The sequence below is a fragment of the Carcharhinus amblyrhynchos genome, chromosome 34 (assembly GCF_965287045.1).
Source record: "Carcharhinus amblyrhynchos chromosome 34, sCarAmb.v2.hapA, whole genome shotgun sequence".
Taxonomy (NCBI): Eukaryota; Metazoa; Chordata; class Chondrichthyes; order Carcharhiniformes; family Carcharhinidae; genus Carcharhinus; species Carcharhinus amblyrhynchos.
In genome coordinates this window covers 17,216,425-17,239,895 of record NC_137357.1, presented here as the reverse complement: position 1 = coordinate 17,239,895, position 23,471 = coordinate 17,216,425, and the positions used below count along the sequence as shown (strand labels likewise).

General features: G+C 49.6%; 2 protein-coding genes across 2 annotated transcripts in view; one reads left to right on the top strand and one right to left on the bottom strand.

Annotated features, from left to right (window-relative positions):
• Positions 1-234: 234 nt before the first annotated feature.
• The window catches only part of LOC145361320 (beta-microseminoprotein-like), a 58,237-nt gene continuing 35,000 nt past the window's right edge, over positions 235-23,471 (top strand). The window contains exon 1 of the transcript XR_013889822.1: positions 235-312. The gene's annotated coding sequence lies outside the window, so the exon portion shown is untranslated. The remainder of the gene's footprint in view (positions 313-23,471) is intronic.
• On the bottom strand, positions 14,111-22,037 carry LOC145361164 (beta-microseminoprotein-like). The gene is made up of 4 exons (XM_080216783.1): positions 21,928-22,037; positions 17,286-17,370; positions 14,771-14,873; positions 14,111-14,230 (listed from the first exon to the last, which is right to left on the bottom strand). Exons 1-4 carry the CDS (start codon positions 21,934-21,936, stop codon positions 14,119-14,121), a joined length of 309 nt encoding a protein of 102 aa, XP_080072909.1. The 5' UTR covers positions 21,937-22,037; the 3' UTR covers positions 14,111-14,118.

Genomic DNA, 23,471 nt, shown 5'->3' with positions numbered 1-23,471 from the left:
GGGGTGTTCTCACCGGTCTCCTGGCCAATGTGTAACTCAAACGCTCTCACCTGAACCAATATCGCAGGAGATGATTGTTGTCTAAGGGGTTAACAGATGGGCAATGCTAATATCTGCTGGAATATCTCAGTGCCATGAGGCCGAGTCATGTGTCAGTGTCATAGCAAGCCCCTTTAAGAGGGTGTGGCTTGGAAGGGCCATGTGACCTGATTGACCAATGGGGAATGAGGGTGGGGATTCCAGGCCAGAGTGTAGACTGATCCCAAAGCTCAGAATGAACACGTGGATTAGAGGCCTCTGTTTCTCACTGGAGTAAGTAACAAACACACCATTGCTTATTAGCTCAGTTGGGAGTTAGCAATTATTGTAGTTATTCCAGTGACACTCACTCTTCCTCTCTCCCTCCCTCACTCTTTCTCTGGAAAGGGGGGTGAAATTCTGCCTCAGAGCTTGATGCTGACTCTGGAACCTGTCCAGCTGCAGGATGTGACAACACCCAAGATTCACGTGGGGAATCCCTGAACGACCTTCCTGTTGGACTGGTGGATTACAAACTCCCTAGGGATTGGCAATTACCTTACCAGGCGGAGCTTGTATACCGAGCTCCATATAAAGCAGGCCCCTGAGTGGGTCCATAATTTCATTGTCTTGGTTGGGGCCTGTTATGTTCACCACAGGCTTGTGGGTTTTGCTTTACTTAATTTTGTACAAGAAAGAATCATTCCTTTACAATTGGCTCCTGGAGTCAGGATTAGTATAACAGAGTAAATCTACACTGTTTCCAACAACCAATTCTCAAGCCCCGAGCCCAAGATGGAAGGGCTAAACTCAGAAAGGTAGTGAATACCGTATCACCGTTTGTGGGGGTCTTAGCATGTGGAAATGAATTTGCAGCTTTTCTGTGTGGTTAGAGTGATTTACGCTGTAACCGTACTCTCTGCATTGGCACAGTGCTTGTAAAAGACACTCGATAGATTTTTAACTTTAGTTATTATTGTCACAAGTAGGCTTACATTAACACTGCAATGAAGTTACTGTGAAAATCCGGTGCCTGTTCGGTAACGCTGAAGGAGAATTTAGCACGGCCAGTGCACCTAACCTGCACTGCAATTGCATAGAAACATGCGTGGGGTTACGGGGAATGGGGTCTCGGTGAGATTGTGGGCGGTGCAGACTCGATGGGCCAAATGGCCTCCTTCTGCACTGTAGGATTGTGATTCTCTCCTGCTTGGCTATGGGGGCAATTTGGAAATAGGTTTTCTTTGAAAAGATATGAAGGCTGAAAGGGCTTCGGCAAAAACAGGCAGAGGCAGGGTAGGTTGTGTTTCTTTTTTGGTTCTTCTGAAACTGTAAAGGAAGGGGATAAGTATGAGTGAGAGGCCAGTTTGCTGCTTTCGGTGTTGAATGTGGGAGTTCCTGGAGATACCTCGCCTCCCGGAAGTCCATATCTGTCCCAGGTGTGTGGAACTACAGCTCCTGAGGTTCCGCGTTCGGGAACTGGAGCTGCGGCTCGATAACCTCTGTCTATTCAGAGAGAATGAGGAATTAGTAGAGAGAAATTATGGACAGGTAGTCACACTGGGGCCTCGGGAGGAAGACAGGTGGGTCACGGTTAGGAAGGGTAAAAGTCAGAAGGGTGACGTACCGGAGAGTACCCCAGTGGCTGTCTCCCATAATAGTAAGGGCTGGGTGACAGGTGGGAGAGGGGAGGGGAGTGAGCAGTCAGTGAAGGGATCCCCTGGTGTTGTGTCCTTCCAAAATGGACACTCTGGAAGGGGATGACCCGCCAGAGGTGAGCCACTGTGACCAGAGCGCTGGCACGGAGTCGGGCTCTGTGGCCCGGAAGGGAAAGAGGGGGATGAGGAGAGCCGTAGTGGTGGGGGACGCGATGGTTAGAGGCTCGGACAGGTGGTTCTGTGGGCGCGAACCAGACTCCAGGATGGTAGTCTGCCTCCCTGGTGCCGGGGTAACTGCATGTCTCTGGGCGGACAGGAAGCATATTAAAAATCAAACAGATGTAATTGTACACGTTGGTGAAAATGACGGAGGTAGAAGGAGCAGGGGGATCACACGAGAACAATTCAGGGAGGTGGGTGCTGGGGTTAAAAAGCAGGGCCTCGAGGGTAGCAATCTCTGGACTGCTCCCAGTGCCGTGGGCTGGTGAGGCTCAGAACAGGGAGATTATACAACTGAACACGTGGCTAAAGGACTGGTGCACGAGGGAGGGTTTCAAATTCACAGATCACTGGGAAAGTCTTCAAGAGAGCATGGCACCTGTACAAGAAGGACGGGTTACACCCGAACTGGAGGGGCACCAATATCCCGGCCGGGAGTTTTACTAGTGTGGTTCGGGTGGGTTTAAACTAATGTGGCGGTGGGATGGGAATCATAACAATCTGTCATTAAGCATTGAGGCTGGGGACGAGCTTGGGACCAGGACAAGGCGATCTAAGAGGAAGAGCATTCTGGGGGAGGATGACCTCAGTGGGCCTGGAGGTCTGGAGTGCATCTGCTTCAATGCAAGGAGCGTAACGGGCAAGGCAGACGAACTTAGAGCCTGAACGCTTGCACGGAACTTGGATGTGGTTGCGGTGACGGGGATTTGGTTAGAAGAAGTACGGGACTGGCAATTGAATATTCCGGGGCGTAAGTGTTTTAGACAGACAGAGGAGGGGCTAAAAGAGGTGGGGGGAGTAGCAGTACTGGTTCGGGAGCATGTTACAGCGGTACACAGGGTGGACAATTTAGAGAGGTCACGTAACAAGTCAGTGTGGGTGGAGCTCAGAAACAGGGAGGGTGCTGTCACTATGCTGGGGGTATACCACAGGCCTCCCAACAGCCCACGGGAAGTGGAGGAATGGATATGTTCGGAGATTCTGGATAGGTGCAGAAAAAAATAGGGTTGTTGTATTGGGAGACTTTAATTTCCCTTGTATAGACCGGAAATCGCTTCGGGCTGGGGGTCTGGATGGCGAGGAATTTATAAAATGCAAACAGGAAGGTTCTTTGGAACAATTTGTAGATAGTCCAACTAGAGAGGGGACAACACTGGACCTAGGACTGGGGAATGAGCCCGGTCAGGTCATCAAAGTTTCAGTAGGGGAATATGTGGCAAATAGTGACCACAATTCTGTAAACTTGAGGAAAGTTCTATGGGTCGGGTGCTGGTATTTACAGAAAGTGAATCTCAGGGAACTCTGAGTCCCTACCATCACTCTGTGTCACAGCCTGTTCCTGCTATTCCGAGAACAGTCACTTCCTCAATCCATTGTCTGCCGGACCTATCTGGAAGTTAGCAAGCTGTGATTGTGTTTTCTCCTGCCGTTGTTCCCCTGGTTGATAGAAGCTGCCTCTCTAGAACGAGAAGCTTTTTATTAACTCACTGCCCACACTGCATCTTCAGTGGAAAGCAGCCAGTTTCTGTCCCCTCATCTCACAGTCAACAAGAAAAGAAGTGGCTGTTTCTTCGTTCTCTCTCTGCACAATCCTTTGTGTTCATTGTTCCGAACCTGTGGAATTCCCTGCGTAAACCTCTCGACCTCTCTCTCCCTCCTCATGGAGAGGTTCTTTCATCTCACCTCCTTCACCAGATTTTTCAGTGCTCTCTGAAAGTGGTTCCGAACCATTCCACTGAAACTTTTTACCACGTTTAAAAGTTCAAGTGAATATCTTCGCCACATTGTCAGGCTTAGATTCACACTGCATTCAGTGACAGTGAGAATCCTCTGGTTGCCACACCCCGGTGCCTGTTAGGGTACACTGTGAGGGAGAGTTTAGCACGGCCAATCCACCTCACCAGCACATCTTTCAGACTGTGGGAGGAAACCGCAGCACCCGGAGGAAACCCACACAGACATGGGGAGAATGTGCAAACTCCGCACAGACAGTGACCCAAGCTGGGAATCGAACCCGAGCCCCTGGCGCTGTGAGGCAGCAGTGCTAACCACTGTGGCACCATGCCACCACTCTGTTTAAGTTGCTGTTTAAGTGCAAGTCCTTGGTACTTGGGGGTTGCTACATGGCAGAAGGAACATTGTTGGGCTGGAGATCAGGGTATTGATGCCTGTGCATCACAAGTACTGGGGTTGGGCACGCAATTCACGTAAAACTGTGCATAGACACCAGGTTGGCCATCTACTGCAGCACTGAGGGAGTGCCGCACTGTCAGAGGGTCGGTGCTGGGGGAGCGCCGCACTGTCAGAGGGTCAGCGCTGGGGGAGCACCGTGCCGTGGGAGGGTTGGCGCTGAGGGAATTTGATATCAGGCCTTGATGGTGCAGTTTATTGTGTCAATCTGGGTTATGTGTTCAATTGCTGGATTATGGCTTAACTCCACAGTTGTTTGAAACGGGACTGTTATCGACTGAACTCTGCACACACGTGAATAAGTTGCTCAAACATTGATTCAGGAAATGTATGAAGTTGTTCCTTATTCACTTGTAGTTTGATGTGGCTGGCTGCAAGGTCACCTCCATTATCATCTGGACTGAATTTGTCAACTCATGCTGACGACTGTGTTAATTCTGTGTGCGCGTACTGTGTGAAAATACACAGCGTGTGCGCGTACAGTGAGTGTGTGTGTGTGTGTGTGTGTGCGCAAGTATAGTGTGTGTGTGCGCAAGTATAGTGTGTGTGTGCGCAAGTATAGTGTGTGTGTGCGCAAGTATAGTGTGTGTGTGCGCAAGTATAGTGTGTCTGTGTGTGTGTACGTGTAGTGCGTGCGTGTGTGTGTACACGTGGGTGCGTGTGTGCACTTAGGTACAGTGCGTTTGTGTGTGGATTTCAGATTGTGTGGGAACACTGTTTCTGTAAACATACGGCATTGAGGAGTAGAGAAATTTAAGTTAATTTATTCGTGTCACAAGTTGGCTTACATTAACACTGCAATGAAGTTACTGTGAAAATCCCTCATGGCCACACTCTGCCGTTTGTTTGGGTTACACTGAGGGAGAATTTAGCAGAACCAATGCACCCTCGCCAGCAGTCTTTCGGACTGTGGGAAGAAACCCACGCAGAGACAGGGAGAACGTGCAAACTCCATACAGGCATTGACCCAAGCCGGGAATCGAACTTGAGTCCTTGGCACTATGAGGGAGCAGTGCTAAGCACTGTGCCACCGTGCCGAGCCCCCCACCCGACTGTGTACATTTCCATGTATTATTTGTAGCATCCGGTGAAAGGTAGCTGGATAATACCAGACGCTTGTCCATGGAATCAACTGGACGCTTGAATAGTGTGGTGGTAGTAGGCTGCGTACACTCACAGGCTCTTATCACAGGTTCATACAGTCTGAATAATGTCGTGATTAGTACTAAGTTCAAGTGTGGAGGAACTGATAAGAGATTCAAAGAAAAGGAGCAGAAGTGAAAGGAAAAGCACACACACAGCAAGGGGAGAAGATAGGAAGTTAAAGAATGAAGATAAAGGTTATTTAAGCACCGTAGCAGTGCCCACCCTGCAACTGGGTGTAGGTTCCAAGGTTCAGATTCCAAGCTGGCTGAGGAATCCAATCGATTGATTGGGGTTGGACTCTGAACTCTGGCACGCAGAGGCAGCCTCCTGGCCTTCTTGCCCAGGGTACTGGGAGCAAGCACGTCAGGGAATGTGGCAAAGACTGATCCGTGCCCACAATCCTCTGCTTTGTCAACTCGCCATGAGCTCGTCTCTGTAGAGGGGAGTGGGCCGAAATGGCAAGGTTCATCAGCTTGTGAGATACAGGAGCGGAATGAGGCCATTCAGCCCATCAAGGCTGCTCGGCCATGGCTCCTCATCCCCATTTTCCTGCCTTCAACCCATTAAAAATCTGTCTAACTCCTCAGATTTACTCCCTGTCCCACCACCAACTGCACTTTGGGGGAGCGAATTCCACAGATTCTCCTTTGGAAGAAGTAGTTTCTCCTCAACTCAGTTTTAAATTTGCTGCCCCTCATCCGAAGATGATGACCTCTCTGTCCCACAAGAGGAAGCATCCGCTCCACGTCTGCTTTATCCAGACCCTTTGTCATCTTGCACACCTCAGTTTGATTGACGTTTGTAAGGGGGCAGTTGGCATTGTCCCCATGTCCACGGCAATCTGGAACAAGCAGTGTGGAATAGCCGGAACTCTCCGGGGTCTCACGCACCCCGCTATCGCCGTCGGTGAGAAGGGAGGATCTGGCCCTCATCCACATCTCTGTTCGCAACAGCGGGACTGGATAATCCCAGCCGCGGGTGAGGTGGGAGAATCCCGATCAGAGAGTCAGTGTATACGATCTGCTGTCAAGGTGAGAATTGAGTTGTATAAAGGGAGCTACGTGAACCAGATGTGGGTGAAGATTTCAGGCACGGGAAAGAAACACAATGAAGGAACGTTCCCACGTCGAAATCTCCTTTAACAGATGAAACCAAGTGGGTTTTGATCTTTATATTTTAACATTCCTGCTTTTTCTCTGAGGTTTCTGTCTGAGATCTCGGACAATATCAGCTCTCCTTGTTGGGGGAAACGGGTGATGTATTGCTGAATACATATCAATAGGGAATCACTGGGTGAATGGAAGCAGTTTGACACCAACAAAGTCATTGACAGCTTTCATCCAATCCCTACAGTGCAGAGAGAGGCCATTCGGCCCATTGGGTTTTCACCGACCCTCTGTCAGGCCATCTTCCCCATGCCCTCTTCCCTCACCCCCGTGAGCCCACACATTTCCCATGGCTAATCCCATCTAACCTGCACATCTTTGGATACCAAAAGTCAATTTCGCACGGCCAATCCACCTCACCCATTCGCCTTTCGGACTGTGGGAGGAAACTGGAGCACCCGGAGGAAACCCACGTTGACACGGGGAGAACGTGCAAACTCCTCACAGACACTGACCCAAGCTGGGAATCGAAGCCAGGTCCCTGGTACTGTGAGGCAGCAGCGCTAACCACTGTGCTGCCTTTAAATAAGGCCCATAAACTCCAGCAGCTCGGGAAGATTCAGTTTTGAGCCGGATTGAAGAGAGTTAGAAAGGGCTAAACTACAGCAAAGAAAGAAATTGCTGGTTGTTTGCATGAGGAAAGTAAACAGAACTAAAATGTCTTACATTTGGACATTCCACTCACATGTTCTATCCTTCAACAAGACAGGCGACACGATAGCACAGTGGGTTAGCGCTGCTGCTTCACAGCTCCTTGGACCCAGGTTCGATTCCTGGCTCAGGTCAACGTCTGTGTGGAGTTTGTACATTCTCCCCGTGTCTGTGTGGGTTTCCTCCGGGTGTTCCAGTTTCCTCCCACAGTCCAAAGATGTGCAGATTAGGTTGATGGGCCATGCTAAATTGCCCCTTAGTGTCCAGGGATATGTAGGTTAGAGGGCTTTAGTGGTGAGAATATGTAGGGATATGGGGGTCGGGCCTGGGTGGGATTGTGGTCAGTGCAGACTGGATGGGCCAAAGGGCCTCTTTCTGCACTGTAGGGTCTATGATTCGATGATTCTATGACATCTTCAGAAGTGCAAAGTTCAGTCTGAGTGAGGTTGAAAAAGGCAAATTGTCAATTTAATAGTCTCAGCTTGAAACAATTTCTGGACAAAAATAGACAATTTAGCTCATGGTTTGGAAGCCAAAACTTTGAACAAGTTCATCATGTTAATTCATCTACATTTCTGGGTGAAGGGTTAGTTTGGTGAAGAAAAGTTGGGCAGTTTGGGCCTATCCCATCTGAGTTTGGAAGAAGGAGAGGTGAGCGTATCAAACAATATGGGGTTTGATCCTGGTGGATTCTGCAATTGTGGGAGAGACTGGAACTCGGGGACACAGTTGAAGAGTAAGAGGTCTCCCTTTGCCCATGGAGATGAGGAGAATTCTTTTCCCTCGGAAGGTCATTGGTCTGTGCCAGACAGCAGTGGATCTTGGTCACTGAATTGATTCAATGCTGAGTTCGGTTCTTGATTGACAAGGTGGAGTCAAGGGTGATGGGGGCCAGACAGGCAAGTGGAGCTGAGACCACACCAGATCAACCTTGTCTGTATCAAGTGGTAGAGAAGACTTGAGGGGCTGAACAGCCTACTTCTGCTCCTATTTCAGTGTGTGTTGTTGTTGTTTGTCCATCGTCATCGATGAGGACCTTGATACCATGAGTCAGTTTGAGGCTGGTTGCGGTGTGTCTGAAGATGACTGATCAGGCCAATTCGGACACACATATTGGACAGACTTGTGTAGACACTGTCGTTGTTGCGCTGGTGGCTTTGGAGTTGCGCAGCTCACACTGAACTTGTGCTTCAGCAATACACCTTGCTTGGTAAGCTTGACAGCCTTTGTGGGTGAGGCAGTGCCAGGTAGGGCGGTTTTGTGTCAGTGTTTCCCCGGGTGGTTGTGTCTATGACATAGGCATGGATTCTAATCAATGTGTCAGAGACCACATCTTGAACACAATATCACTCACCTATTTAAGGAGGGATGCAAAAGCAGTTCCGAGAAGGTTTACTCGACAAGTAGCAGGAACGTTGTCTTGTGAGGAAAGGTTGGAGAGACAAGGCTTGTATCCATTGGCGTTTAGAAGAATACGAGGCAACTTGACTGAACCCGAGGGTTCTGGACAGTGTGCAGGTGAAGACCATAAGATGTTGGACCAGAAGATGACCATTTGGCCCATTGACTCTGCTCTGCTATTCAGTGAGATCATGGGTAATCTGACACGATTCGGAGAGGGTGTTTCTCCTTGTGGGAGCAGCTAAAATTCAGGTCTGTGTTCGAACATGAGAGTTCGCCCGGGTAAAATGGAGGTGAGGCAAAAAAACAAACTTTCTCTGAGGGCGGAGAGTCTTTGGAATTGAATCCTGAAAAGGAGCAGAGTCTTTAAATGGTGTGAACTTTCCCCTTTGGCCTGTCAGGGAATGGGAGCAGGCGAGGGGGCGGACATTGGAAAGGGTCCCTTTACCTTGGGTGGGATTTTCCAGTTCCGGGGCGAGCATGTCTGGAAAACCCCATCCTTGGAGCATTTTTAACACAGGGGTGGATGGATTCCTGGTGAGCGAGGGGGCGAAAGGTCATTGGGAGTGGGCGGGATGCAGATTTGAGGTGACTGTCAGATCAGCTATGACCTTGTTAAATGGTGGAGCAGGCTCGAGTGGCCAACTGGCCAACTCCCGCTCCTCGTTCATGTGTTCCTGGGCCCACGTGTGATCATTTTCCCTCTCTGAGTCTCATTATACCTTGCTGTTACAGTAAGAGGTCTCACAACACCAGGTTCAAGTCCAACCGGTTTATTTGATAATAATCCCACAAGCTTTGGGAAACGCTTTTCCTTCATCGGGAATGTGGACGGTGTGTAGAACCTTCCACACATCTGACGAAGGAACACCGTTTCCCAAAGCTTGTGGCATTTACTATCAAATAAACTGGTTGGACTTGAACCTGGTGTTGTGAGACCTCTTAGTGTGTTTACCCCAGTCCAACGCCAGCATCTCCACATCATGCCTTGTTGTTCCCGGATATCTGAAACAATCCCACTTGTAGACACAAATATCGGAGCTGGCATCAAGTCCTCTTTCCACAGTGTGCTGGGCAGTGATACATTGTTGTTTTGGGACATTGATTACAGTGTACATGTGGCAATGTTGTTTCTGCATCTTGTGGGAATAAGTGGACAATAGGACTCTGTGTCTCTCTTTGGGGTGTCGTTGATATAAGATTGTTTGGAGGCCAGGCTGACAAGCTCATACGTTTTTGCATTTCTTTCTTTCTGTGTGGAATTGGGGTAAATTAGCATCCGAATGTCACTTCAGCTGAAATAGTTTTCAGGTAATTGAATATCTGCAGTGTATGAATAGGCCCTGCGTTGCTATTGTGGAACCTGTCACAAGGGGATGTTTATTCTCCTGCCTCAGGGGATCGATCAGATTAACAAAGGATTTTTCTCTTTTGAGTTCTCTCTTTTTATTGTGATTAGGGTCTCACTGACACGCAACGCTTTTTGTTGACTTGAATTCCTTTCTGAGGTTTTCTGCGATGTGACCCCCCCCTCAGGTGAGAGGCATCTGGCCACCTTGAGCATTCATCATGTCACCACTGGGGGCAGTGTCATCCAACTTTCCAGCAAGGAAACAGGCCCTTTGGCCCAACTTGTCCATGCCACCCTTTTATTAAACCTCTAAGTTAGCCCCAGTTGCCCACATTTGGCCCATATCTACCATTTTCTACTCCTACCTCTAGCAGCTTGTTCCAGAAACTCACCACCCTATGTTCCCCTCTGGACCCTTCTGTATCTCTCTCCCATCGCCTTAAACCTCTGCCCTTTAGTTTTAGACTCCCCTACCTTTGGGAAAAGATATTGACTATCTCGCTGATCTGTGCCCCTCATTATTTTACAGACCTCTGTAAGGCCACCCCTGAGCCTCCCACGCTCCAAAGAAAAAAGTCCCAGCCAATCCAGCCTCTCCTTATAATTCAAACCATCAAGTCCCGGTGGCATCCAAGTAACTCTTTTCTGCACTCTTTCTAGTTTAATAATATCCTTTCTATAATAGGGTAACTAGAATTACACACAGTATTCCAAGTATGGCCTCACCACTGTCTTGTGCAACTTTAACAAGACGTCCTAACTCCTGTATTCGATGTTCTGACCGATGAAACTAAGCATGCCAAATGCCTTCTTCACCACTCTGTCCATCTGTGACTCCACTTTGAAGGAGCTGTGAACATGTACTCCGAGATCTCTTTGTTCTGTAACTCTCCCCAACTCCCTACCATTAACTGAGTAAGTCCTGCCCTGGTTCAATCGACCAAAATGCATCACCTCACATTTGTCTAAATTAAACTCTATCTGCCATTCGTCAGCCCACTGGCCCAATCGATCAAGATCCCATTGCAATTGGAGATCATTTGCTTCACGGTCCGCTATGTCACCCATCTTGGTGTCATCTGCAAACTTAGTAACCATGTCCCCGATATTCTCATCCAAATCATTCTTATAAATGACAAATAACAGTGGGCCCAGCACTGATCCCTGAGGCACATCGCTGGTCACAGGCTTCCAGTTTGACAAGCAATTCTCTACAACCATCCTCTGGCTTCTGTCATCAAACCAATTTTGCTTCCAATTGGTTACCTCATCCTGGATCCCGTGAGATTTAACCTTAGGCAAAAACCTACCATGTGGTACCTTGTCCAAGGCCTTGTTAAAGTCCATGTAGACAACATGAACTGTGCCTTCAGTTTGTCTGGGTCCTGAGCTCCAGAATGCTCTCTCTCTCTCCCTCTTTACCTTCCGGTTATCCAAGAAAAGATGATCCACAAAGCCAAGCTTTTGGTCATCTGCTCTCTCAGCCCCTTGTTTGACACTTGGCCCAATAAAACACCGATAAATTGGACATTTATACTTTGTCAAAGGAGCCAAGAGGAGATCTTGTGACACAGCGGGTTGTGTCTCTGCCTCTGAGTGAGAAGCTCTGGGCTCGAGCCCCACGCAAGCAGTTGATGGCTGAGGGAGGTGCGCTGATAACACGGTCAATCCTTCCAAACACGCGCCCATGGGGAAAGAGTAGGTGAGCGGGACTCACTGGGTGAGAACCAGGACAGGGATGATGGGCTGAATGGCCTTCTCCTGTGCCTGTATGAGAGCATTGCCGATCGGTGATTGGACTCAGATGGCCAACACGTGGTTAGTGAACCTGAGAAGTCTGATTAAAGATTGCTGAGGTGAAGGCAGTTCTAGCAGGCGATGGAACTGCTGAGGCAGTGCTAAGTCTCTGCAGGATTGGTCCTGGTCTCCTCCTGAGCCCTGTTTGGAGGGTAGGTCTTCTGAGGGAGCTGGGGCTTTTCTCTTTGGAGCAGAGGAGGATGAGAGGCGACTAAATAGAGATCTATAAGATGATGAGGGGGATAGATAGAGTTGACGTTCATTAGACTATTTCCCTGGGTGGATGTAGCTGTTACTGAGGGGCGTAACTGTAAGGTTCATGGTGGGAGATACAGGAGGGATGTCCGAGGGAGATTCTTTACTCAGAGAGTGGTTGGGGTGTGGAATACACTGTCTGCTGTGATGGTGGAGTCAGACACTTTAGGAACTTTCAAGTGGTTACTGGATAGGCACATGGAGCACACCAGAATGATAGGGAGTGGGATAGCTTGATCTTGGGTTCGGACATAGCTCGGCACAACATTGAGGGCCGAAGGGCCTGTCCTGTGTTGTACTGTTCTACGTTCTAAACAGAGGTTTGCATTGATGTAGCGCCTCTCCTGACTTCAGGAGGTTTCACCAAGCCTTACAGTCGTTCAGCTGCAGTCACTGCTTTCGCACACAAAGCAAAGCAGCCAACTTGTGCACAGCAAGATCCCACAAAGCAGCAATGCGATGATGACTGTGGAATTTGGGTTTTCCTTCTTGTGATTGACCAGGATCCCGGGAGGGTTTCTCTTTCTCTTTGTCCTCAGGCTATGGGTGGGATCTCCCATCAGCAGGGTCTCTCTGAATTGGTGCTAGAACTGCCTTCACCCCAGCTAAGCTTACTCAGACTCCCTGGTTCATCACATTCCTCAGATTCTGAGTCTGATCACCAATCACACCAGCACAGGAGAAGGCCATTCAGCCCCTCATTCCCGTGCTGGCTCTTAGCCGGTGAGTCCCACTTCCTGGTCCTTCCCTGCCAGAGATGGTAGCCCCTTTTCCAGCCCCCAGCAGCCTGGCAAATCCTAACCCAGTTCAACCCGGCTGCAGAACGGGCTTTTCGGAACAAGGACTCAGGCCATTCGGCCCTTTCCGTCTGCTCTGCTACTTGACAAGTTCATGGCTGTTTGTGGCTTCAGTTCCATTTTCCTGTCTACAGCACGCTGCCCTCACACACCACTTGATGCCTCTGCCTCGCGAATCGATGTTAAGAACTCAATGATCCAGCCATGTGCCTCCACCACTGTCTGAGAAAGAGACTTGGAAGGTCATAGAATCTGCACAGTGCAGGAGGAGACCATTCAGCCCATCGAGTCTGCACTGACCACAATCTCACCCAGGGCTTATTCCCATTACCCCACATATTTAGCCTATTAATTCCCCTGAGACTAAGGGGCAGTTTAGCACAGCCAATCAACCTAACCCGCACATCTCTCAGACTGTGGGAGGAAACTAGGGCACCCGAAGGAAACCCATGCAGACATGGGGAGAATGTGCCGACTCCACGTCGATAGTGACCTGATCTGGGAATCGAACCTGGGTCCCTGGCGCTGTGAGGTCGCAGTGCTAACCACTGTGCCCCCATGCCACCCACTTCAACAAAGCCGTATTATCCCATTGTGATTCTCCAATGTCTCCATCCCATCTTTTCCACTGAGCAAAAGCCCTTGGAAAACACAGAGCTTCTCCTCCTTCCTGCCTCTGAGGGGAGACCTCTTATTTTGAAACTCTGTGGCTGGAATTCTGCCACGGAAGAGGAGTGGGCGAGTTGGGGACAATGGAAATGTCCATTGATCCCTGGCAGGGTTTTCCAGTCTCGCTCCAGCAGGCTGTAAAATTCCACAAGAGGAAAGATCCTTTCCAGCACCCACCCTGTTTTCTCTGACACGGGCTTGGGGCAGGAATGGCCTGAGAGCTGGAAGTACTTCACCAAGACCACAGTGCGGCATGGTGGCACAGTGGTTAGCACTGCTGCCTCACAGCGCCAGGCACATGGGTTCAATTGTGTGGGGCCTGCACATTCTCCCCGTGTCTGCGTGGGTTTCCTCTCATAGTCCAAAGATGTGGCCATGATAGATTGCCCGTTAGGGGACTAGCTGGGGTCAATGCATGGAGTTATGGGGATAGGGCCTGGGTGGGATTGTGGTTGGTGCAGACTCGATGGGCCAAATGGCCTCCTTCTGCACTGCAGGATTCGACAGTTCTATCAAAGCATCTCTTGTCCTGAAGACCACATCGACTGAGGGATATATATTGAGCTGGTCACTGAGATTTTGGTCTGAAACACACACACACGGCTCTATTCAATTTGAACTCTTGAGTTCTTGCAATTTATTGAACGAACAGAAGATTTTGGCAGGTAAACGGCATGGTGTTAGAGAGTGGTTGGTGGCACTGATCGATCATCGTGTGATTTCCCCCCCGACCCCCACCCCCGGGGCTGGAGGCAGAGAGCAAAGCAGCTTTGTCGAATCTTGCTGTCGTGTCTCCGTGATCACACTTCGCACAGGACATCAGGATTTTCTTTGCTGTAAATCTTGTATTTGCAAAGCCTCTTGTCAAAGATGGCCTCGCAGTTACTTGGGACATCCGGCACTTGGGCGTAGCTGGCAGCAGAGGCAAAGAGGTAACAGTATTGGTCAATCACACTTCCACATTCACATTGCCACTATTCCCCACCAACCCCCCCAAACATGTAGGCCAGACCAGGTAAGGACGGCAGATTTCCTTCCCTAAAGGACATCAGATGGGTTTTTCCAACAATGGCTTTGTGGTCACCAGTAAGTTCGTAATTCCAGATTTTTGTTTTTGAACCGAATTCAAATTCCACCATCTGTTTCGGTGGGGATTTGAACCCGGGACCTCCAGAAGATTAGTTGAGCTCCTGGATGAATAGTCTTGTGATAATATCACTGTGCCATTGGCTGAATAGCTGAACAGCTGGGAGACAGCGCAGTCCATGGACAGGACTGCTGAGGTGACAGTGCTGCTCAGTGACACCGACAGGAGGGACGAGGCTCTCCACGTGGGCTTGCCTCACAGGCTTCACTCCCTCAGCTGCGTGAAAGGACTGTCACATCCTGAGTCAGTCTCGGAGGGGTGGTGGGGGGGCCACAGGGGAGGAGTATTGAGAAGCTGGAACTTACTCAGTGCAGCATATCGCAGTCACCTTGCCGCAGTAACAGGTGTAACAGTCTTCACTCTTCCACATTGCTCCGACCTTATACGACATTCCATTATCCAAGCAGTCTGCAAGGAGGGAAATCTCACCGTTAACCGGGCCTCTTTGCTGTGCTCTCCACTTGGGGTTGATATCTTTCACCCAAATGTCCTGTGTGCCTGACACTCAGTGACCGACCTGTGCCCCCCCCCACTCCCCAGTGGGGAAAAAAAACACCTCGATTCAAAATTTCCCATCCTTGTTTTACAATCCCGACGGTGCAGAAAGAGGCCATTCGGCCCATTAAATCAGCACTGCCTCTCCGAAAGAGCAAGTTACCCAGATCCACCACCCTATCCTCTCCCTGTAAACCCACACATTCACCATGGCCAATCCACCCGCACATCTTTGGAGTGTGGGAGGGAGCAGGAGCACCCGGAGGAAACCCACACAGACTCGGGGAGAACGTGCAAACTCCACACAGACGGTGACCCAAGCTGGGAATCGAACCCAGCTCGCTGGCGCTGTGAAGCATAAGTTTGATTTTGATATATTATTGTTACAAGTATTGGGAGAAGAGTGAAAAATCTTGTTTCTTGTGCACTGTGCAGATAAAACATAGCGTTCACACAGTACAGAGGGAAGAAGGAAAGGAGAGAGTGCAGAATGTGGTGTTACAGTCACAGAGTTACACACAATCCTACAGTGCAGCAGAAGGCCATTCGGCCCATCGAGTCTGCACCGACCGCAATTTACCCTGCTAGTCCCCCTGACACTAAGGGGCAATTTAGCACAGCGAGTCAACCAAACCCGCACACCTTTTGGAATGTGGGTGCAAATCGGAGCACCCGGAGGAAACCCACGCCGACACGGGGAGAACGTGCAGGCCCCACACAGTCACAGCTCGGGTGTGGAGGAAAATCAGCTTGGGGGGGCGAGGTCGGTCCATTCAGAAGTCTGACGGCAGCAGGGAAGAAGCTGTTCTTGAGTCAGTTGGGAGCTGACCTCAGACTTCTGCCTCTGAAGAAGGAAGGAAGTACCATTGTGGCACCGTGCGGAATCCATACCCCTCTCTCAAATCTCCCCCTCGCTCCGACAATCCTCGGAGTGCTCTCCTCTGCTCCGAGTGTTGGCTCTGTACAGTCCCACACGGACATGGCTGCACTTTCAGCTGCCCCCCCTCTCTCTCTATTCTGTAATAGACTCCTTTAAAACACACTGTTGCTCAGTCCCACTCACTCCTTGGGCCATTTGATATTAGGTTTTGTTTGCTAACACTGCAATCAAGTTACTGTGAAAATCCTCCGGTTACCACACTCCGGCGCCTGTTCAGGTACACCGAGGGAGAATTGAGCATGGCCCATGCACCGAACGAGGAGATTTCACCGCGTGACGGACGATGTGTAAATTCAAGTTATTATCGCTCTTACTTGGTCGTCAGTCCATGTGTTCCCGATTCGAAAACCGTTCCTCCAGGGGTGGCAGAATGGTTATTACTGCTGCCTCACAGCGCCAGGGACCTGGGTTCGATTCCCGGCTCGGGTCACTGCCTGTGTGGAGTTTGCACATTCTCCCCATGTCTGTGCGGGTTTCCTGTGGGTGCTCCGGTTTCCTCCCGCAGTCTGAAAGACATGCGGTTTAGGTGCTAAATTCTCCCTCGGTGTACCCGAACAGGCGCCGGAGTGTGGCGACTAGGGGATTTTCACAGTAACTTCACTGCAGTGTTAATGTTAGCCGACTTGTGACTCATAAATTAATTTGAAAGAAAGGTGCTGGAGCTGGGCAGCGGGCAGACCAGTCACAAGTGGCAGTATCGAGGAAATGAAACTGCCCAGCTGAGAGTACAGTTCCGTTTTAAAGACAGTGGGTCTAACCGATCAGTCAGTGCCCGTCACTGTAACTTAATGCTGCTTTTCTCACAGGGGGTCCCTTTATTCTGTGGATGCTGCTGCTCTCTAGTGGTGTAACCCGCGAATAACCACTCCATTCCCAACTCTGTGCAGACAGAGTCTGCACGTTCTCCCCGTGTCTGCATGGGTTTCCTCCGGGTGCGCCAGTTTCCTCCCACAGTCTGAAGTTAGCCGAACTGACCATGCCAAGTTGCCCCTCGGGATCAGGGGATGAGCAAGGAAAAATGTGGGGTCCTGGGGGTATCGTAGAATGAATGGCCCAGTTGATGAGATCTGTTGAACAAGGAGCTGGATGGAGGCCTGATGGCGAGAGGGATCAAAGGGATGATACGGTGAGGAAGCAGGATTGGGAGACTGGAAGTGCGTGATCAACAATGATCATGTGAAATGACGGAGCAGACCCGCATGGCCGACTCCTGCTCCTATTTTCCATGTTCCTGTGAGTGCTTTGGTTGTCAAGCAGGTTGTGAATGTCAGACGTGTTTTTGAACAGAGTGAGTGGTTTACGATGTTATTCTCCTCTCCCTGAGGGAATCCGAGTGTGGGTGAGGAGCGGCTGCAGGGTGACAGGAAAGGGCTTGTCCATCTTACCTGCCTCTGTCTTCATGACAAATTTGCAATCAGCGTCACACAAGTCCAAGGTGAAGATAAGGAGTATGAGACACGCAAAGATTTTCTGTCGAGATAGAAAGTCAACATGGAAATCACTGAACCCGGCAGTGCAGAAAGAGGCCATTCGGCCCATCGAGTCTGCACCAGCCACAATCCCACCCAGGCCCTAAGCCCACATCCCTACATATTTACCCACGAATCTCTCTAACATACGCATCCCGGGACGCTAAGTGGCAATTTAGTATGGCCGACCGAACCCACACATCTTTGGAGTGTGGGAGGAAACCGGAGCACCCAGAGGAAACCCACGCAGACATGGAGAGAATGTGCAAACTCCACACAGGCAGTGACCCGAGCCAGGATTCGAACCCAGGTCCCTGGAGCTGTGAAGCAGCAGTGCTAACCACTGTGCTACCGCGCCACCCACAAAAATGGAGAAATGACTTGCTATTTTCTCTTCACTTCACCCTTCTGTGAAGGGAACCCCACCTAATGGAACCGTGACTCAGTGAGAAAGACTGTTCCCCCTCCCCACCCCAATCTACAAGGCAGGGTGTCGTGGGTCCAACCCAGAAATATCCAGGCTGAAGCTACTTCTTAGTGTCACAAATACTCTTACATTAACACTGCAATGAAGTTACTGTGAAAATCCCTGTTCGGGTACACTGAGTGAGAATTTAGCATGGGCCAAGGCACCGAACCAGCACATCTTTTGGACTGTGGGAGGAAACCCATGCAGACATGGTGAGAATGTGCAAACTCCACACAGACAGTAACCCAAGCCAGGAATCGAACCTGGGTCTCTGGTGCTGCGAGTGTGCAGAAGATAGAAGGTAGCAGTGGAGGGCTCTTTTTCTGATGGGAGATCTGTGACGAGGAGTGTTCATGATGTGGAGATGCTGGTGTTGGAGTGGGGTAAACACAGGAAGAAATCTCTCAACACCAGGTTAAAGTCCAAGCAGTTTATTTGACAATAAACCCACAAGCTTTCGGAAACGCTGTTCCTTACACACCTGATGAAGGAACAGCGTTTCCGAAAGTTTGTGGGTTTACTGTCAAATAAACTGGTTGGACTTTAACCTGGTGTTGTGAGCTTTCTTACCAGTAGTGTTTAACAGGGCTCTGTACTGGGACCTCTGCTGTTTGTGATTCCTATAAATGATTTGGAAGAAGGTGTAGCTGGTCTGGTTAGTAAGATTGCTGGAGTTGCGGACAGCGATGAACATTGTCAGACAATACAGCAGGATATAGATAGGCTGGAAAATTGGGCAGAGAAATGGCAGATGGAATTTCATCCAGATAAATGTGAAGTGATGCATTTCGGTAGATCAAATTCAGGGGGGATTATACAATAAGTGGCAGAACCCATCAGGAGTATAGACACACAGGGGGACCTGGGTGTGCAAGTCCACAGATCCTTAAAGGTGGCAGCACAGGTGGAGAGGGTGGTGAAGAAGGCATATGGCATGCTTGCCTTTATTGGACGGGGCATAGAGTGTAAAAGTTGGCATATGATGTTGCAGTTATATAGAACACTGGTTCGGCCACATTTGGTGTACTGTGTCCAGTTCTGGTCGCCACGTGACCAGAAGGATGTGGAGGCTTTGGAGAGAGTACAGAAAAGGTTTGCCAGGATGTTGCCTGGTATGCAGGGTCTTAGCTATGAGGAGAGATTGGGTAAACTGGGGTTGTTCTCCCTGGAAAGACGGAGGATGAGGGGCAACCTGATAGAGGTGTATAAAATGACAAAGGGCACAGATAGGGTGAACAGTGAGAAGCTTTTTCCCAGGTCAGAGGTGACAAACACAAGGGGTCACAGGTTCAAGTTAAAGTGGTGGGGGGGAGGCGCGAGGTTCAATATAGACATGTGGGGGATGGTTTTTACACAGAGGGTGGTGGGGGCCTGGAATGCGCTGCCAGGCAAGGTGGTTGAGGCGGACAGGCTGGGATCGTTTAAGACTGATCTCGATAGCCACATGAACAGACTGGGAATAGAGGGGTACAAACGAATGGTCTTGGTGGGCCGAAGGGCCTGTTCCTGTGCTGTATTATCCTTTGAGTGCAGCAGTGCTAACCACACTGCCCCTCCTACACATCTCCTGGAGTGTGGGAGGAAACTGGAGCACCCGGAGGAAACCTATGCAGACGCAGGTTAGAGAAGTGAAAATTCCACACGGACAGCAGGCGGGAATCGAAGCCGGGTCCCTGGTGCTGTGAGACAGCAGTGCTAACCCATTGTGCCACCGTGCCATCCCACTGCTGGACTGAGGGAGTTGTTTGGTTGTTTGTTTGGTCACCCTCGATGGTACGGGAGAAGGTTTCTGATTCCCAGATGCGCACACTCGCATCGGGAGTGAGTTCCACACTGTCACCACTCTCTGGGTGAAGAAATACCCTCCACACCGGCATTAGGTTTTTCCCTTGCAAATGCAAAGGAATATCTCAGTACCTCCTCTCGAACCGTGTACAATGCTGACTGTAACGCTGTCTGCTCCCACACACTGACCGTAGCATCAGCTTCCCACTGGTGGCTCTGTGTTCTGGGAACATGGAGAGACTTGCGCTGTCTCACTTTGTGAGTCTTTCCCCAGACAGGGGAAGAATACTGGGCTTCAGATGGACATCTGTCCAATATTGGGGGAGTGAACAAGGTATGAGGGGCTGAATGGCCTCCTCCAGAGCTTATGTTCTCGAGGTCAGTGTGGTGAGACCTAACCCTGACCTTCTCACTGTGCACACACGCTCCGGGCTAACAGACAGTGTCGAGGCTTGTTGGTGTCTCGAGCGAGGATTCAGGGAGCGACCCTAACTGTTGATGGGACTCAGCAGAAACCGCCCATCGAGTTTCAGAGCTTCCTGATCGAATAGCCAAGTTTGACAATGAACCGAATAAGCAATGGACCAGATAGCTTCCAAATTACGCTGACGGAGGCCATTCGGCCCACAAAGCTTGTTCTGGTTTTCTGAAAGAGCTACCAATTATTGTCACTCCACTTCTCGGTGCAAGAAGCAACATGACAAAACAGGAGGAGGCCATTCAGCCCTTCCAGCCTGTTTCATCATCCAATCAGATCATGTCCAATCTGCATCATCTTTGTTCTATTGTTCCATATCCTTTTACTAGCTTGTCTGGAAGAAATCTATTATGCTGAGATTTAATATTGTGGCACTCATGGACCTGCAAGAATTTTCTTTTAAATCATGTTCTCTGCAGCTCTCACAGCCTCAGCTTATGTCAGTGTTGCCGGGCTCTCTGGTTAGAAATCCCTTTTATTGCTGCTTCAATGGTTTAAATGGGGTTTGGTTTATTTCTACATGGGGCCTCAGGTACTTTCTGGGATGGTTTTCTGGCCTTTCATTGTTAGGAGAAAGACTGGGTGGTTTTTTTTCCCTTCTTAGTGAGCTTCAGTTTCATTTCTCAGTTTGGCTGCAAGCTGTGGTTTCAGTTTCCTTTGCAAGGCGGTGGAGATCGGACTGAACAGTTGTTGTCTCTCTCTCTCTCTCCCTGGTGTTCTGGGAAGCTGGCCTGACTCTCAGCTCTTCTTGGTGTATCCAGAGGGCTTCTAGAAGTTACAAAGCTGAGGAGTTAGGTTTTTAATTTTCCTACCAAAGGATTCAGTATTGTGAGCGTTAGTCTTTGCTGTGTTAAACCTTTGAAAATGAGCGGAGGAGAGGCTGAATAAACTAGGCTTGTACTCGTTAGAGTTTAGAAGAACGAGGGGAGATCTCATTGAGACATATAAGATGATGAATGGGATGGATAGGATAGAGGTGGAGAGACTCTTTCTGCTCAGAAAGGACAGTAGGACTAGGGGGCACAGCCTCAAGATAAAGGGGGGGCGGTTTAGAACGGAGTTGAGGGGGAACTTCTTCACTCAAAGGGTGGTGAATCTCTGGAATTTTCTGCCCGTTGAAGTGGTGGAGGCTGCCTCGCTAAATATTTTTAAGACGCGGGTTGATGGGTTTTTGATAAGAGAGGGGATTAAGGGTTATGGGGAGAGGGCGGGAATGTGGAACTGAGCCACGACAGATCAGCCATGATCTTATTGAATGGCGGGGCAGGCTTGAAGGGCTAGATGGCCTACTCCTGCTCTTGTTTCTTATGTGCTTATGTTAGTCTTTGCTGTGTTAAACTTTGTAGAAAGGGGTTTTTTTTTGTCTTTGGGGAGTTTTGTTTGATTGGAACATTTTAGATAAATTTGTTAAGGGTAATATATTATCATGGTGGTTTTGTCTTTGCTTGTAATTGATAAAAGTTTTTGCTAATTTTCTTTCTATACATGCCAGCCACATTCACAAAAATAATTTGTTTATAAAAGCTCCCTAGCGGGTCACTTGAATCATTCCTGAAGTGAACCATCTCATGCCCGCCCGAGCCAAATGCAAACCTAGTGATGCAGGCGGTCTTTGTGAAACAGTTTGGAGTTTCTGACCTGGATTATAACAGCATTAACTGAGAGAAAGTTCCACCACTCTTTGTATACAGAAGCTTTTCCCTCATTTCCCTGCCAACTGGCCTGGTTAAGATGTGACCGTCCATCCTTGACACCCCACATGGACTAACATGTAATGACATGTGCTACTCCAGTCCTGTACATGTGGAATGGAAACTGAGACTGACCTGTGCCATGGCTTGCTGCTAATGAATCTTCACCAAGATCCCCGTGGATGGAAAAACACTCTGTGATCTGTTCTTGATGCCTTCGGAAAGAGCTCAGCCAATCTGCATTGGTGGCAGAGATCCCAAATCAAACCAGTTCTTCAGTTCCCAGTCAGGCCCTGTTCCACAACACTCGCAACATGAAGCAAGGGAGAGCGTCAGCAGCTGAGGGGAGATAAAAGACAGGCAAAGCAGTTCCTCACCCTCCAACCACTGGGAGAAATGAAAGGAAGTGCTCTTATATAGGGGCTAATATCACCGTCCCTGGATCTCCCAAAGCCAGTGAAGTGAACTGCCCGTTATCTGAGTAAAGCATGTGCTGTTTCCAGAACATTGTACACCCAGGGACAAGACAATCTGTCTTCTGTGACGCTGCTGGAAGGATGAAGGTGACTCAGAGGGCACAGGGTAAAAATGCTCCAAAAGGAAGGCCCCGAGTCCCCTTCTGTCCGTGTGAGAAGGTGGAAGGTACTCGTGTGGGGGTCAGCGAGGCTCGATGACGATGGGTTCATTTTCCTTCCCCACACTGGGAAGGGGAGTGTGTGTGTGTGTGTGGGGGGGAGGTGAGGGGAATGAGTTGTGAGGCCATTGCTGGAATTCCACGACCCCATCCACCAGGGGAATCGGAGCGGGCGAGGAGCGGACAGTGGGCAAGGTCTGTTGATGTGGGGCAGCGTTTTCCAGTCTCAGGCCCTGTGACCTCCTGACTCTCCGGTGGGAGCTGCAGTTACACAGATACCGAAGGAGGTGCTGTGGCCTGTCTTGGGGAGTTTGGGCACACAGGGCAAGTGAAAAATGTCACATTTTACCACAGGGAATTAGCACGTCATCTCTTAACCAGACGCACCAGGCAATGAGAAACCTCCCATCCGCTGATTCCTGCTGCCTCGGAAAAACAGCCAGCATCATTAAGGACCCCACACACTCCGGACATTCTCTCTTCCACCTTCTTCCATTGGGAAAAAGGTACAAAGGCCTGAGGACATGTACCAACCCACTCGAGAACAGCTTCTTCCCTGCTGCTGTCAGACTTTTGAACTTTCTCTGCACCCTGGCTGTGACTTCAGCACTGCACTCTGCACACTCTCCTCTCCTTCTCTTCTGCAAACTCTATGAACGGTATGCTTTGTATATTACACAGGAAACAATACTTCTCGCTAATACATGTGACGATGACAAATCAAACCAATAACGTGGTAGGAGATTCTTGTCAATTTGAAGGTTTCTGTATGTTCCGTGTATATCCCATTGATGTGGGGGTTAGGTGGATTGGCCATGCTAAATGACCCTTTCCGTGTCAGGTGGATTAACAAGGGTATGTACATGGGACGATGGGGGCTGGCTGGGATCGTGCTTGGTGTAGACTCAATGGGCCGAATGGCCTTTTTCTGCACTGTCGGGATTCTGTGATGAGAGAATTGACAGCAGCTGGTTAACAGAGTGTGACAATCCCCATCAGGAAGTGACTCGCCCATTCCTTCCAGCGCTTCCTGTTGGCTTCTTGC